Source organism: Anser anser, assembly GCF_964211835.1.
Source record: "Anser anser genome assembly, chromosome: 30".
NCBI lineage: Eukaryota > Metazoa > Chordata > Aves > Anseriformes > Anatidae > Anser > Anser anser.
In genome coordinates, this window is record NC_139751.1 from 1,484,805 (window position 1) to 1,498,893 (window position 14,089).

At 57.3% G+C, this 14,089-nt stretch overlaps 1 protein-coding gene across 2 annotated transcripts in view; it reads left to right on the plus strand.

Annotated features, from left to right (window-relative positions):
• HDAC7 (histone deacetylase 7) overlaps positions 1–14,089 on the plus strand; it is an 80,461-nt gene that overhangs the window by 10,258 nt on the left and 56,114 nt on the right. The window contains exon 1 of one of the 2 annotated variants that reach the window (XM_083814100.1): positions 7,359–8,477. The exons of the other annotated variant lie outside the window; for it this stretch is intronic. Within the exon in view, the coding sequence (XP_083670226.1) occupies positions 8,393–8,477 (85 nt within the window). The 5' untranslated portion in view covers positions 7,359–8,392. Of the gene's footprint in view, positions 1–7,358; positions 8,478–14,089 lie in introns of those variants that run through there. 2 annotated transcript variants of the gene reach the window in all.

Sequence of the window (14,089 nt, forward strand, 5' to 3'; positions counted from 1 at the left end):
ATTACAAATCCTGCTCTGTTCAGATGCTATAAGAAAGGATCTCTATTCCCATATCCTGAATTAATTATATTTAAGACAAGCAATTTTGCATTAGAACAAAAAAAAGTCTCTGCAGCAGTTCGGGAGGGAAATATTCCTATATAAGAAACTAAATCTCAAAACAAAACCGAGACAAGCAGAGACCAGATGTAGAGACCAAACACAGGGAGCTGGCTGAAAGCCATCCGAAGTCGCAGGATTTGGGCAGGGTGAGGGTGCCTGAATCGCCGCCCCTCTCCTGGCTTCGTGACTCCAAGAGCCCCGAGGGCAGCCCCCAGTGCCCACAGAAGGCACAGAGCTACTGCTGCTGGCTTTGTGCAAGCAGTTCTCCAGCTTATCGTCAGAGAAATGAGGGCAAGCAGGTTTATTTTTATTATTATTATTATTATTTAGAGAATTTGGGATTCCTGCCTTAGCCACAGCACCCGGGCGCTGCGGATGCACGGGGCCGGGTCCAGGTGCGGCTTCACCAAACCCTGGCACCAGGGACGTCACCGGAGGCCACCTCTGTCCCTTCCCTGCTCCCGGGATGGCCGCAGCCACCCGGGGCCATGGCCAGGAGGTCGCCAAATCCCCGCTGCCTCCTGCACACGCAGCGCCGGCAGCGTCACCGCGCGGGGAAGAGGATGAGGGCCTTTTTCAAGGTTACAAGCTTCTTATTTTTGGACGCTTTCCCCCCACCCCTGGAGCCGACCCAGGCTGCGAGCTGTTGAAGTTTTTTAGCCCCTTTGTTTGCTTAATTGAAGCGATGTTTGTTTTTGATCACAGGCATTAGATAGGCACTTCCTCTGCAGGCAGGAAGCAGTGATTTCCTGTTAATTCGCCGGCCAACTCTCACTGCGCAGGAAACCTCGCTCTGCTGAGTGTTCACTTTTCGTGCAGCATTTTTGGAAGGCCTCTCATGTTGTTGTTTTGTTTTCTCTTCCCCCTCCCCGTCCACGAGCGGGTGCCGGTGCTGTTGGGTCTCCGTAGGAAGGATGTGCAGAGCCAGCCCTGAGTCAACACCCGCGGGGCCGAGCGCGCCGGGTGATGCCGCTTGCCCGAGATGTTTCCATTTGGGCTGCGGCGAGGGCCAAAACGCAGGAAAGACGGTGTCACAGCGCTGCCTTCACACCCCTGCCAAGCCTCCCGCTGCTCGCCGTGCTTGGTTTTGACGGTTATTTGACGACAGCTTTGTGCTCCTGCAGCCAGCACGAGCGGGCCCCCCTCTGCCTTTCAGCCCCACTCCGCGTCCCAGCACCCGACTCCCCTCTGAGTGCTCTTTTGTCCGGGTGCCTCGTACGGCGTGGGTTTTTCAGGATGCTGTTTGCTATGGAGGAGGGTGTGTTTGTACCAAAACAACTTGGCTGTCATGTGAAGAGTTAAAGCAGAGTGCTGGATAAAACCCGGAGGGGTTTGCAGGCTCCTTTGCTTGCTGGGCTAAAGGGGTTTTTATGCAGGGCAGTGCTCAGAGGACGAAGCAGGTGAATTTTATCACCAAGTACCAGTTAAATCAGGGGGAGAGCTCTGCTCTCGGTGTCTGCCCACCTTGGCGTGTGTTCCTCAGCAGCTTTGTGAGCACCGGCAGCTCGTTGCTCATCGCTGCGATGCTCCGCTGGCCTCCTTCCCTCCTCGGCTACAGCTGCGTGCCCAGGTCGGTCCCACAAAGCGTCGGGGCTGGGGTTAGAGCTGATGCTTCGCACCTAGAGAAGTGTTTCCGAGGAGGAAAAGAGGCCGTTAGGCTTTTCTGCTCTACCAGGGACGGGTGGAAGAGGGGTTCCTTGGCAGCTCGGTGCACAGGCGGGTATTTTTACCCCGTGTCTTTGTCCTGGTGGCATCTATCGGGGCGCTAACCCAGACAGGGCCTCGCTGCAGCACCACGCACGAGGTAAAACATTGCACTATCAGACGTCTCCAGCCACAGGAAGCCCAGACAGACAGACACAGCACCCCATGGGAGCGTTCAGAGTGCCCCGCAGCGACAGACGCCGACCGTCAGGTGCCTCTGCCCGAGCTTTGAATTATTTTGCTGTTGTAAAGGGGCTCCCCTGAGGGGAGGGGATTTGTGCTGGGGAGAAGAGGGGCTGGAGGAACAGAGGGGGACGGGGGAGGGACTCATCCTGCAAGCGCCCCACGCAGGGGAGAGGAGGGGCTCGGACGTTTTAGTGAGCAGCAGCAGCTAAATGGAGCTGTTGGGGGGATGCTCAGAGGGATGGGTGATATCACTGCTGTTTGCCATGGAAAAGCCAGGTTGTCCAAAACACGACCCCTCGGCCTCATCCCCTGCATGTCAGGAAATGAAGGTTTGATGGCACGTCGCTGCCACGGAGCGGGACCGGCAGCTCGGGGACGGGCACGCTGCTCGCCCCCATGGCCAAGCAGCTGCTGGCCTCTCCCGTGGGGAAATGGAGACCAATTTATTGGGCTGTACAAGATGGATTTCTTTCTTCTGAGTTATTTCTGGGCTGCTGAGCTTTCCGCTTTGGGCTGCAAAGCTCCGGAGGTGGAGGCAACCTGGAGCTTCTAAGCCGGTGCCCAGGGTGAAGGCAGAAAGTCTGCCCGAGGCTCCAAGCGAAGCAGAGGCGGATGTTTTCCACCACTAAACCCAAGGAGAAAATGTCTCTCAGGGTTTCCTGCAAAGAGTTGAGGGTGATCGAATGCCTCCCAGCTGAGCTTCTGTCACCTTTGGAGAGGCTGGGATGCGCAGCGAGCAGAGCAAAAGAGCTTCAGGAGTCCTGGCCCCAGAAGTCAGCCAGCAGTTTTCCTAAAGCCATTAAAAACCATCCTGGAATCAACGATTACCAAAGGCCTCGCAGACAGTGTGGGGGCTTTGGAAAGGAAACATCAGGTGTTGTCCTGCGGTGGGGATGGGATGCTGCTGGTAAAGGCAGCCTTTGTTCAGGCAGGAATTACAACCAGACTCTTCTCTCCCACAACGTGAAGGAGAGGAGGTGTTTCCCCGAGGGAAAGCTGGAAGCTTTACCTTGGGATCCTCCAAAACCAGGCTGGAGAAAGCACGCCGTGTCCTGCCCTGACCACAGGGACAGCCCAGATCCGCTCCCCCCATGGCGATGAGCGTGCAATGCTCCTCTGAAGACCCGAAGCCGCCAGCAGCTTTGCCAGCTCCAGCTTCCCTGCCTGCTTTGGGTGGCCTGAATGTGGTGTCCCTGCTGTAGTGCAAGCTCGTCTCCACCCCAGAGCATTTTTTTTTTTCCCATTCATTTGGCTCCGTGCACGCTGCCCAGTCCCGGCAGCAAGCAGCGGCGGTGAGCAGGTTCAGCAGCACACTCATCTGGGGATGTGCTGGAAAATAAAAAAAAATTGGAGCCTTTTGGTTTTGCATACCCCATCCGGGGGCACGGGCATGGAAAGTGCCGGCGTGACACATCAGCACTCTTGTTTTGGTCGCACTTTGCTCGATAACTTGCCAATGCCACAGTCAAATCACCCCGGTAAACAAGAGCACGAGCCAGCTCAGACCCAGAGCCGGGGCTGGCGCCGACACCTTCCCGAGCCCGGGGGAACTGCAGGCTCCCTCCTTGCAGTGGGTGTCGGAGGGTTAAAAATAGACTCCAGATTTCGGTTAGTAAATGCGGAGGCAGGGAGCAGAGCGCTGTTTATCAATGCCAGGGTTTCCCCTGAGACGCTGAAATGAGTCAGATAAGAGACGGGCACAGCCGTGCACGCGCTGGGTCCTGGGGAGCTCTGTGCCGAGGCGCCTGTGAAGCCGAGGTCCCTACGGACGTGTGGTCTGGCTCGGGCTCCGAGCAGGTCGGGGGGCTTTGCAGCATCCTGCCCTTGGACCCTTTTGAAAAACCTCGAGCTCTGCCATCAATCTGCCAAGCCTCGGCTGTGGAGGAGTGATTTTGCTAACCTGGCTCGATTCCTAGCTGGGTTTTGAGCTCACGCAGAGGGGTGGCAGGGCAGGGACGAGCGTTTGGGATGGCACGGGCGTCCCAAAGAGACCCACAGATGGCTGCCAGGTGCCAGCCTCTGCTGAGGTTTCTGGCGCTGGTGAGGCTGGGTGAAGACCGACCTCCTGCGACACACTGCAGGCGTTACTCCAACCTTTTCAGCACGTGCAATAAAATTGCTTCTGGTGTGGAGGTCACGCAACCCGAGCTCTGTAGTGCCCGGGTTTTAGAGAAGCCCAAGGGAGGATCTCACTGTCCGTGACATTGCATTGCTGCCGTTCGAGACCTTTACAGCAGCTGCAGTGAGGAGAGCTCCGTCCCCGGGAGCAGCGCGGTGCCACTGCTGCTGCTTGCTGGAAGGGAAATAGAGGGTTTAGGGCATGGTGTGGTGGGGAGGGCTGCCCAGCGTGGCTGCTGCGGCTCCCGTTTGGCCCCGCTGAAAATTAGGACACGCATTTCGGTGCCTTCCTGTCCTGCACGTGTGCTGCAATAACCGTGGTGGTGGTGGCACGGCAGGTCCTGGTGGGGTGGGCACGACCCAGGGGCGTCTGCGGAGCTTGGGGTTGGTGCGTGGCTGCGAGCAGAGGCAGCTCCTGCCTGCGTGCATCACCCAGCGATGCCCCAATGGGCCGTGCCTTTACACCCCGTGCCGCCACACCATCTCTTGACAGCAATCCAGGCACCAGATTGCGTTTTTATGGGGTTACAGGCTCATCTTGGCCACAGCCCCCCCCTTCTGTCACCCTCTGCCTGCTGCCAGCCTCCCTGGGGCGATGCAGACCCGGCTGCTAAGCCGCCGTGGGACGCACGTTTTGGGTCACCTCGGGCTGGGTGTTGTGCACAGGGGCAGCAGCGTGCTGCTGCTTTCAGCAAAGGGGCGAATCGCTCCGTTGCAGGGTTTCTGAGATCGGCTTGGCAGATGCCTCGGCTCAGCCCCACAGGGAGGGAAGATGGGGCTGAAACCACCCCCCGTTTCCAGCCTGCCCCTTCTTATGCCCCACATCCCCCCCAGCATCCCATCCCTGCACACCCACAGCGATACATCCGCACGTGAGGATGCTGCCGGGACTCGGGAACCCTTTTCCCATGATGAAAGCATTTTGGAGGAGGGATGGAGCCAGACCCTGCGCCGGGAGCACCCCAGGGTGCAGGATCTGGGCCATGCCCGGGCTGGGCTGGGGGCTGAGTTAATCGAGGGCGCTTTTTCACAGCCGATGCCTCGCTCGTGGAAGCGGCAGCGGCTTCCTGTTTGACTCACACCTGACAGCCCTGCTGAATAAGTCGGGGCCTCTCGCGCTTGCAGCAACTGAATGGGGCTGTTTACAATTAGAGAACATGGGATTCCCAGAAAGAGGCTCAGACCGGACATCCTGAAGCGAAATACCCCAGGCGTCACCGGCTAAAAATAACCGTAGCAGAACAGGCACCAAACAACCAGCGTGCTAGCACCGGCCCTGGCGCGGGGCTCTCACGTATCCCATGGCACCGGGGGGGCACCGAAACCTTTCCTGTCCTCCCCTCTCGGTTTTACTGGCATAACGTGGTGCTCCTGAGTGGCTGCGGTGATTTCTCTTTGTTTGTGGATGGAGGGATGTAAATAAAGCACGGTTTGGCCAGCCGGGGCTGGTGGGAAGCAGCTCAGCCCTCCGATGAGCTGGGGGAGCGCACAGGACCCCCCATTTTCGGATGCTGGGATGCTGCTCTCTGTTCCCAAGCTGGGTCCTGCTGTGCTCTCCCACTTACATCCCCCCGGGAAAACCAGTGCCCCACCATTTCCAGTCTTTCTCCAGGTCAGGAAGGTGCTGAGGGAGGGGGTCCCCAAACGGGGACGCGGCGCTGGCGGCACCAACCTCGCTGCGAGCACCGAAAGGAGCCCGAGGGCTCAGCCCCACAGCCCTACGCTCTGGTCAGCCTCTCCCTTACAGAGATTTCAGAAGAGACAAGCTCCCGTTAAAAGGCACTTACGCAACCGGTTGCTATTAGAGGAAGTTTCTCTGTAACCCCAGGCAGTTAGTGGTTGATTTATGTCCTACAGCTTTAGATTTTACAAGTTGCAGGGGAGTTGCATAAGAAGAAAATTTGACCTTACGTTTCTTATAAGCTTCTTTTTTTTTTTTTTTTTTTTTGTCTTTCTGCTCAGGGACATCTTTTATCCGCCTCTCACGTGCCTGATATTTTGGCGAGGAGAGAGAAGGAGAATTATACAGCTCAGCTCATCCTATGTGCAATGAACCGCGTGCGTGTGGATGTGTCTGTGCCAGCTGCGTGTTGGCGGTGCCGGTGGCAGACGGGGGTCCAGAGCTCGTCCTCCCAGGGGGGCTGGCTCTTGGACTTGTGGCTTTCACTATTGCGATGTCAAAGAGCGAACCCCCAAGTTTTGGGGGACTGGATTTGGCTCTTCCTGAGCTTTATCCTATGGATCCTGTTGTGACTTTTCCTGGCTAATTGTATCCCCCCCCCCCAAAATCCCGGAGGCTGCGTCGTGTGGCTGTGCAGCAGGGCGGACGGCAGGGCTGGAGCTGGGGGGGGACCAAGACCACAGCTCGGACACTTTGCAGCCTTTTTGATCCCATCCTACAGGATCAGGGGGAATCCCTCAGGGTCAAGGCTCCTGGTGGCCTGGGGCAGCTTGGGGCTTTCACTGCAGCCGATTCACCGGGTTTGCTGCCCTAAAGGGAGCATAAATCGGGGCTGTTTCCTGCTTCTTCTGCAGCAGGAAAATAACCCTTTCCCCCCTTGATGTTTAACTCAATTCCTAAGTTATTCATGCCTTTCCTTTAAGCCTTATGGAGATGTGGCAGGGCATTAAACATCTCTGCGGGGTCTGGGAGCTGTCGGGCACCCAGGACAGGTAAGCTGGATGCTACCCACGGTGGCTGGAGGGAATTCCCCTCGGTCAGGCTGGACGCAGCCCTTGGGGATTTCCTTCCTGGCTCCGTGGGGTGCAGCACGGTCCCCTCTGGCATTTCCCCTGCTGCTGCAGGCACGGTGGATGCCGTGCGTGCCCTCGATTTCTTCTGCTCCCGGCGTGTACCGAGCTACAGCCGGTGCCTTTGGCTCTTAAGCAATGAGTGCAGCAGCAGGGAACACGCCGTGTGGGGGCTGGGGGGTGCTGAGGACGATTTGGGACTTTTTAACTCCACGTAGATGGGGTAAATGGATCCCCAGGGATCGTTTCCAGTCCCGTGGTCCGTCCCAGGTGACTGCTGTCACTTAATGGGGCTGACTTCGTGTCAAGGCAGCGGAGGCAGGCAGACGTCTTCTGCCTCATGGAAACTTCACTCGGGCTCTCTCCTCATTTGCCATTTGCCTGTCTCCTAAAATAGAAGTTACTTAAACGAAAAGCACACATTAGTGACTTGTGAACAGAAGGACAATTACAGGCAGAAAAACTAATTTCCCCCAGCATAGTGGGGGAAAGACACTGCTGCATTGTCTGAGCCCTTCCCAGCAGAATAACCGGTCCAGGTTCTCTGCCCCCGGCTATTTTTGATGGCAATAGTTTGTGAACTCTCTTGTTCTCGGCCTCCTCGGAGTCCCACCACGGGCTGCCTCCCTGCCGAAACCTCCCGGCCTCCCTGTCGATAAGCAAAAAGCTTCGTTTGCTCAGGGGCCGACCCAGCTCCTCCATCTGCTCTCGAGCAGCGCAGAAGCAGAGCCGCGCGCTGGCAGGGGCGCCGGTGGAAGCAGCCAGCTCTGAGTAAATATTGCTGGAGGGACAGGCTGCCAAGCACGGGGAAGACAATATCGGTGCTCCGAGGTGCCGAGCGAGGAGCTGGGGCGATTCCTGCTTTTGTTGCAGGCTCCCCGGGTGCTCCCTGGGCTCGGGCATCGGCTCGCCCTGCTTGCAGGACCGGCGGCAGCGGCTCCTTCGTCTTTCGGTCTGCCCCGGGAATTGGGACCGGCCCTTCGTTCGCGTGGGTGTCCGCTGCCATTTGGAAATCTCAGCTTTGGGTTGTTAATTCTCAAAGGGAGGGACTTTTCCCTTCCTGGGCGAGTGTGGGTGGCTCCGAAGCTGCTCCAATTTTAGTCTTTCTGCACCACCCAGCAGCTATAAAACCGGGCATCCTGCTGCATCTGCTCCCGGGATATTCACTGCCCGGGAATCCCCGGGTGACCAATTATGCCAGTGGGAACGTTCATGGAAACAGGCCATTTTCAGCGAGGGCTCAAAGTGTTTTCAAAAGGTTGGTAGAGTCCCAAGAGCTCCTGGCAGCTTTACTTTATTTTGAAACCGGTTGGCCCCCAGCTGGGTGTGAGAGTAAAATGAAAGGATGCGAGATAAACCCACTTGTGCGAGAGAGTGAGCCGCTGCCCGAGGCAGCGCAGCATCAGAGGTCGTCATTCTGAAACCGAGCATGGAAACTGCACTGAGAAGAAAGCTAGAGAGCAGGGCTCGGGCTCCTCGCCACACACGGTGCAGACCACACTAAAGAGCTGCTCTGCCTGGGGACTGTCACATGCACTGGGGTGAAAGAGAGACAAACCCAAAGGGCAGCAGGCAGCTCTCCGCTCGGGCCGGGCAGATGAGCGCCGACAACAAAGGTACTCTCGTCCGACCCATCTTCTCTGCTTAAACGCGTCTCCGGGCTTTCTTTATCCTCCGCTCTTTGCTGAACATCTCCCGTGTTCCTCTGGCTCCGTCATCGCTGCGTGCGGGGTTTCAGCCGTGCCCCGACCTAGGGAGGAGGCGTGGAGGTGGAGGGCTTTAAAGGATGGCGAGGCACGGCGGAGAGGAGGCTCCGGTCGGTTCTTAAAGCCTGCGTTCGCGCCCTGTTTACCGCCGAGCAAGCTGCCAGCATGCCCAAGAGCTCGGGGAGCGTTTATCGGGAAACACGGTCGGTATGTGCCCTGCCGTAGCTCCGGCACTGGGTGACCTGCACCCTACCCGTTCCTTCGCCCTGCTCCCAGGAACGCGCAGGGAGCGAGGGATTTCTTGTCCGGCCGATCCGTTTCGGTGCAGCGCGTGCCGCGCTAGGACCGCCCTCGCTCAGATGTCCCCAGGTCCCCTCCATCGCCGCCGCTGGTGCTGTGAGCAGCCGGGGGATGCTCTGGCAGGCGAGCCGTGGCAGGGTGCTTCACCCAGAGGATTTCCTGGCTCCCTGCAGGCAGGAGGGGAGCGCAGGCAGGGCAGGCAGCTCTTGCTCACGTTTGGTGTATGCAGGTCAGCTGCTCGCTGTGCAACCCCGTAAAACCTCCTAGCAGGCGGGGATGACTCCCCTCTTTCAAGCAGCAAAGGCTGCTCTGCTTTAGGTTTGAGTTTTTCCCTTTGCCTCGTATCCTAGCGAGGTAAAATGGAGCGCAGGCTCTCGCGGGACACCAGCGCTCCCCACTTTCCAGGCCAGATGCTCACTGTCAGGTTTTCACCTTCAAAGCATGAAGCTCTCGTTGCTGCTCCTCGAGGCCCCCTTTGTCTGCGCAGCACCGTGGTGCTGTGCGACCCACGGCACGGGTGGCTTTATCCGACGTGCGCCCTCCGGACGCTATTTTTGTGATGTTAAACCGTGAGGATACCCAACAGCTGCAGCATTTCCTTACATTACGTCTGCCTCCACCTCGCAGAGCCCTGGACCAAGGGGCTGGAGCCAGGAGGTGGGGAGCATCCCCCCGCTTTCTCCATCCCGAGGCAGCGCAGCTCTCCTCTCTTCTCACGCCACCCCCCCTGCTCTCTCGCTCTCTTTTTTGTGAAGAGCTTGGGAAACTGCATCAAGATAGAAAAGTGCATGTCGTGACACCATGGTTAGAAGGAGGAAAGCTGTGATGGAAGAACTTCTTGAGGTTCGTCCTACCTCAAAAGTGCTGAAACTGGTGTAACGTTCCCACAGCTCAGCCTGGGAATTTCCAACTCAAAACAACTTGTTTTACGTCTCTGGGCTGCTGAAAGCTCTGAGCACATGCTCAGGGTGCTCTAGAGGTTTCAAGAAGCACAGCACAAGTTGGAAGAAGTGCTACTTTTAAAGTATCGTGACCCTTAAAGCTAAATCTCGTGATCTAAGTGCATCTGATGTGGCTTTTGGATGGTTGACCTTAGCAGAGCAGTGGTGTTTCAAGAGCCCTGTCTCTTGGTTTTGTGGGGGATAGTGAGGAGGGAAGGAGAGGGAGAGGGTCCATCAGCAAGGAAAAAGGAGCCCTACACATGATGGGAAGTCTTTGGGAAGCGGGGAAGAAAGTGAAGGAACATTGGAGACATCGTACAGAAGGAGGATTTTCAGTCCCAGGGTTCCTACAGCTCCTCCCAAGCCAAGAAAACACCTTCAGGGCCGTTCTCTACAGCTGGAGCCAGCACCATCTGGTCGTGTTCATGCAAATTTGAGTTAATTAGAGTCACTTGGCCAGGAGCTGATGAAATAGCTGCAGCAGGTCCTCTCCTCTCACATATGCTCCTTCCTCTGCTGCTCCCCTCTTGCTTTGTTAACGCTTCGCCAGGGATGGGCTCTGGTTTGGGGTCGGTTTTGCTCCCTGCCTACAGCAGCGAGGCCAAGCGAGGAAAGCAGCAGAGATGCTCACAAGCAGGTGCTGCCCCAATCCAAGAAGACTGCAGGTTTTAAGGAAAGCTGCAAGAAAAAAAAATGAGTGGAAGGTAACTGCCTAAAAGTCTGAGCACCAGAGATGCTGCCCTCGGAGGGAGGAAAAGGGCAAAAAAAGGCAGAATTTACAAATTCCTCATGCTGAAGAGGTTTAATTTGCAGAGGTACATCAATGCACGGAGGCTGGGCTGTTGTTTTTAATGCTACTTAAGCCGTTTTGCTTGTAAAAGCAGAGTGAGGAAGCAAAGTGGCTAAAACTTATGCTGCACAAACTGGGTTGTTTTTATCCTGGGTGCTTGTGAGCTCTGTATGGAAAACCTGGGAGATTCTTACTGCTGGGATGAAAAGAAGGGAAGGGCTGGCTGCTTCTCGATGGGCTGAAACCCCCGTGGGGCAGAGAAAGCTGCTCTGGGGCTGAGAATTGACTTAGAGCTGGTGTTAGGCGAAGAAGAGAAAACGTGAAAAGATGCAGATGTGTGAAATGTGAGCTCCTCTGGTGGCAGTTTTGGAACTTTATGCACAGCCCGCGTTCACCTCGTCTTCCTCTGCGTTTCCTGGGAAATAGTGACATGATGCTGGGGGGAGAATTGTTCTGGCTGCTCAGAAAAAGCATCCAGCTCCTTGCCCTGCAGTCGCAGGCAGAGCCAAACCTCTGTAGCAATGACAGAGGATGAGCCACGTCTTGTTAGGAGTTTGGGGGGGCTTTTTATACCAAAACAGGATGGCTCCCAACAGATTACTTTGAATCTGAAGCGTGAGTAATCGCGCAGTCATGGGGATGGTGAGGTTACAATTGTTAAGAGGAAGCCTTGAAAATTGTCAAGTGTCGTGTTCAAAGCTCACATGAGGGCAGAACCCATGTAACAGGGACCACAATGTGCCGAAACGTTGCTCAATGAAACCTCAAACGAGACTGCTTCATTGTATAAGCCCTGTTTTTTAAAAATAGCTCTACTGAAAGCGTTCAAGTCCACGGGAAGCGATTGCAGCAGAGGAAGGTGGGAGAGAGAACCCATGCAGCGCGTTTTGGATGGGGCAGGGTCTTCTCCTTCCTGCTTTTGGGAGAGGTGAAAGAAACCTTCAGCTCTCGGTGAGAGGAGGTGGAGAGGAAACGGACCCTGAGTCAAAGCTGAAGAGGCCACCGAGGGCTGGGAAGGGTGAGCTGGCAGCGGGCTGCGACCCGGCACCGCTCCCCAGGTTGGGACCTCCTGGTGCCCGTCCTGCCCGCGTGGTGACCCGTAAGGGAACAACAGCCCTGGAAAGGGCTGGTGTCAATGCTGGGGAGTTTTTTTGGGGGATCCAGCTGACGTCTGTCCCACAGAGAACTCGTAGCCATCTGGCTGCGATGTCTCTCCCGCAGCATCCTTCCTCTGAATTTACCCCCCCCCCCCATTAGATAAAACCCATCAGAGTTATTAGTCCATCTCATAGATGCCATCAACCGCAATCAAAGCCACGGCTTAGCCAGCAAAGCGTTAAAGTCTCTCCCGGAAACTCTCTGAGAGAGGAAGGGAGCTGGCCAGAGGCAGGCTTGGGCCCCTGCCAGCCGCTGCCACGCAGCCTGAGCCATCCCCTGGCCACCTCCCTGCCAGCCCCGGCCGGGGACACGCACGTCGCGGGTTGTCCCCTCGCTCTTTTGGGGCATGAGTGGTGCTGGGGGGCTCGTTTGGATGTCCCCTGCTGGCATCTGCCTCCGTCCTACCCCTGTCCTCTGGGGGGTTTTTGGCAGCGCCCGCAGAGCACTTGGTGTCACTGCACCCAGCGGTCGCAGCGGGGCATTTGGGGACCAGTCAGAGAGAGCCTGGGGGGGGGGGGCTGGGGGGATGCTGCTGGGAAGAACAACCACCAGAAGCACTCGGTGGGGTGGTGGATGTGGGCAATGGTGTGGGGAAGTCTGAAAACGTTGCCTGTGGTACAGAGCAGCGGGCATTTCCCTCTCGTCTCCTCCAAACCCCAGAGATGAGCCTGCCACAGGCCAGTGCCCAGGCTCTCCGAGGCTGCCTCCCCTCTCCTACCAAGGCCGGCCCGTGGCCCGGTCCAGGAGGAAGCCCAGGCCATGGGAGATGTCCCCATGCTCGGGGGTTTTGCCCTTGCACCGCTTTCTGCTGCTTCTAGAAGCTGCTTGGAGCTGGGGATGGGCTCAGTGGGTGCGGGAGAGCTCACGATGCCTGGGGCTCACTGACAGAGAGACGGATGCAGGAGCACCGTGCAGGGGGGGGCTGCAGATGCTGAAAAGTCAGATGCACCCCTGCACGAGGCAAGCAGCCCCTGCCATCCAGGCCAGCACTCCAGCGATGCCCTCTCGGTGCTGCTCATCCCGGGAGCAAGGTGCCAGCATCGCCCTGGGGACGTGGGTGGGAGAAGCACAGAGGATGGAGAAGCGCAGAGGAGCAGCCTCCGCGGACCAGAGGTGGGTGCTGGATTTGAGCCTGGGGGGGGGTCCAGGCACGTGGCGTGTCCCCTGCTGCTGGGGGCTGCTCTTCTCTGGCCGTCTCCATCGCAAGGTTGAGTTAAATTCGCCCAGCCCTTGGGTGAGTTACAAGCAGAAGCCACCAGGACTGGCCTCTTCCTGAGGATGGCCTGATTGTGGGTAGGATGTGGCTGCTCAGCAGCCTTTGGGTGCATCCTTGCCCAGGGGTTTTAGGCAGCTGTGTCCCCACAACTCCTTTGTATTCGCCTTTTTGGTCGTCTTCTGCTCTTTGAGTGTTGTGCAGTCGTCAGAGACCAGCTTGGGTTCCTCTGTGGCTTTCAGAAGCGCTGAAACCCCACACCTCCTGTTTGGGGAGCAGTGCTGTGCTCAAAGGGTGAGCAGTGACCCCAAAAACACAGCGCTCGCCTCAGTGGCCGTGTTCAGAAATGCTAGCAAGTCCAGCAGCTCTGTCGGACTTGTCCGTGGCAACTATTGCCGTCAGACCTTTGGGGACAGCAGAGGGGGAGAAGAGGAGGGGAGCTGGTGCCCAAAGCGACCTCCCTTGGGTGAAACAACCACTGGGGTACCCGGGTGTCAGGAGCCCCTGGGTTTATTTGCCTCCCTGGATTACCCCGGATCAGACCCTTCTCTTCCTCTTCTCTGCCACGAGTTCTGGATATTTCTGAGCCATCTGCAAGGGCGTCTGCACATGTGTCTGGGTCCACCTGGTGGCACTGTGTCTGCCTCGGGTGCTGCAGGTGAGGCCTGACCTGCTTTGGGAAGATGCTTCGGGATCCTCAGATGAGGTTGGTGCGGGTGCCAGGCGTGGCAGTGATGCCCTGGGTCCTGATCCCATAGCTGGCTTTGTTTCAAGCAGGAGGCTGAGCTCCAGACCTCCAGCTGCGGCTGCCATCCCGAATTGTTTGGTGATCCCGCGACAACCCTTTGGTTGTCCGTGTCCTGTGTGACGGGAGACCTTCCACCCTCTGCCTCCTCTCCACGGCGCTTGCCTCTCATGCAGGATATCCATGCCCTGTTCTCTTTTTCTTTCACCTGGGGACTCATCGGGGTGCTGAGCTCTTTGCATTCTCGGCAAGCTCCAAGCATGACCTAACCCATTCCACGTCGCCCGTCTGCGCTGCCGACACGTTCGCCGGTGAATCGGCACCAAGGAGCTGAGCGTCGCCTCCAGCCTCAGCCGGCGGGCTGGGAGCTGAGAT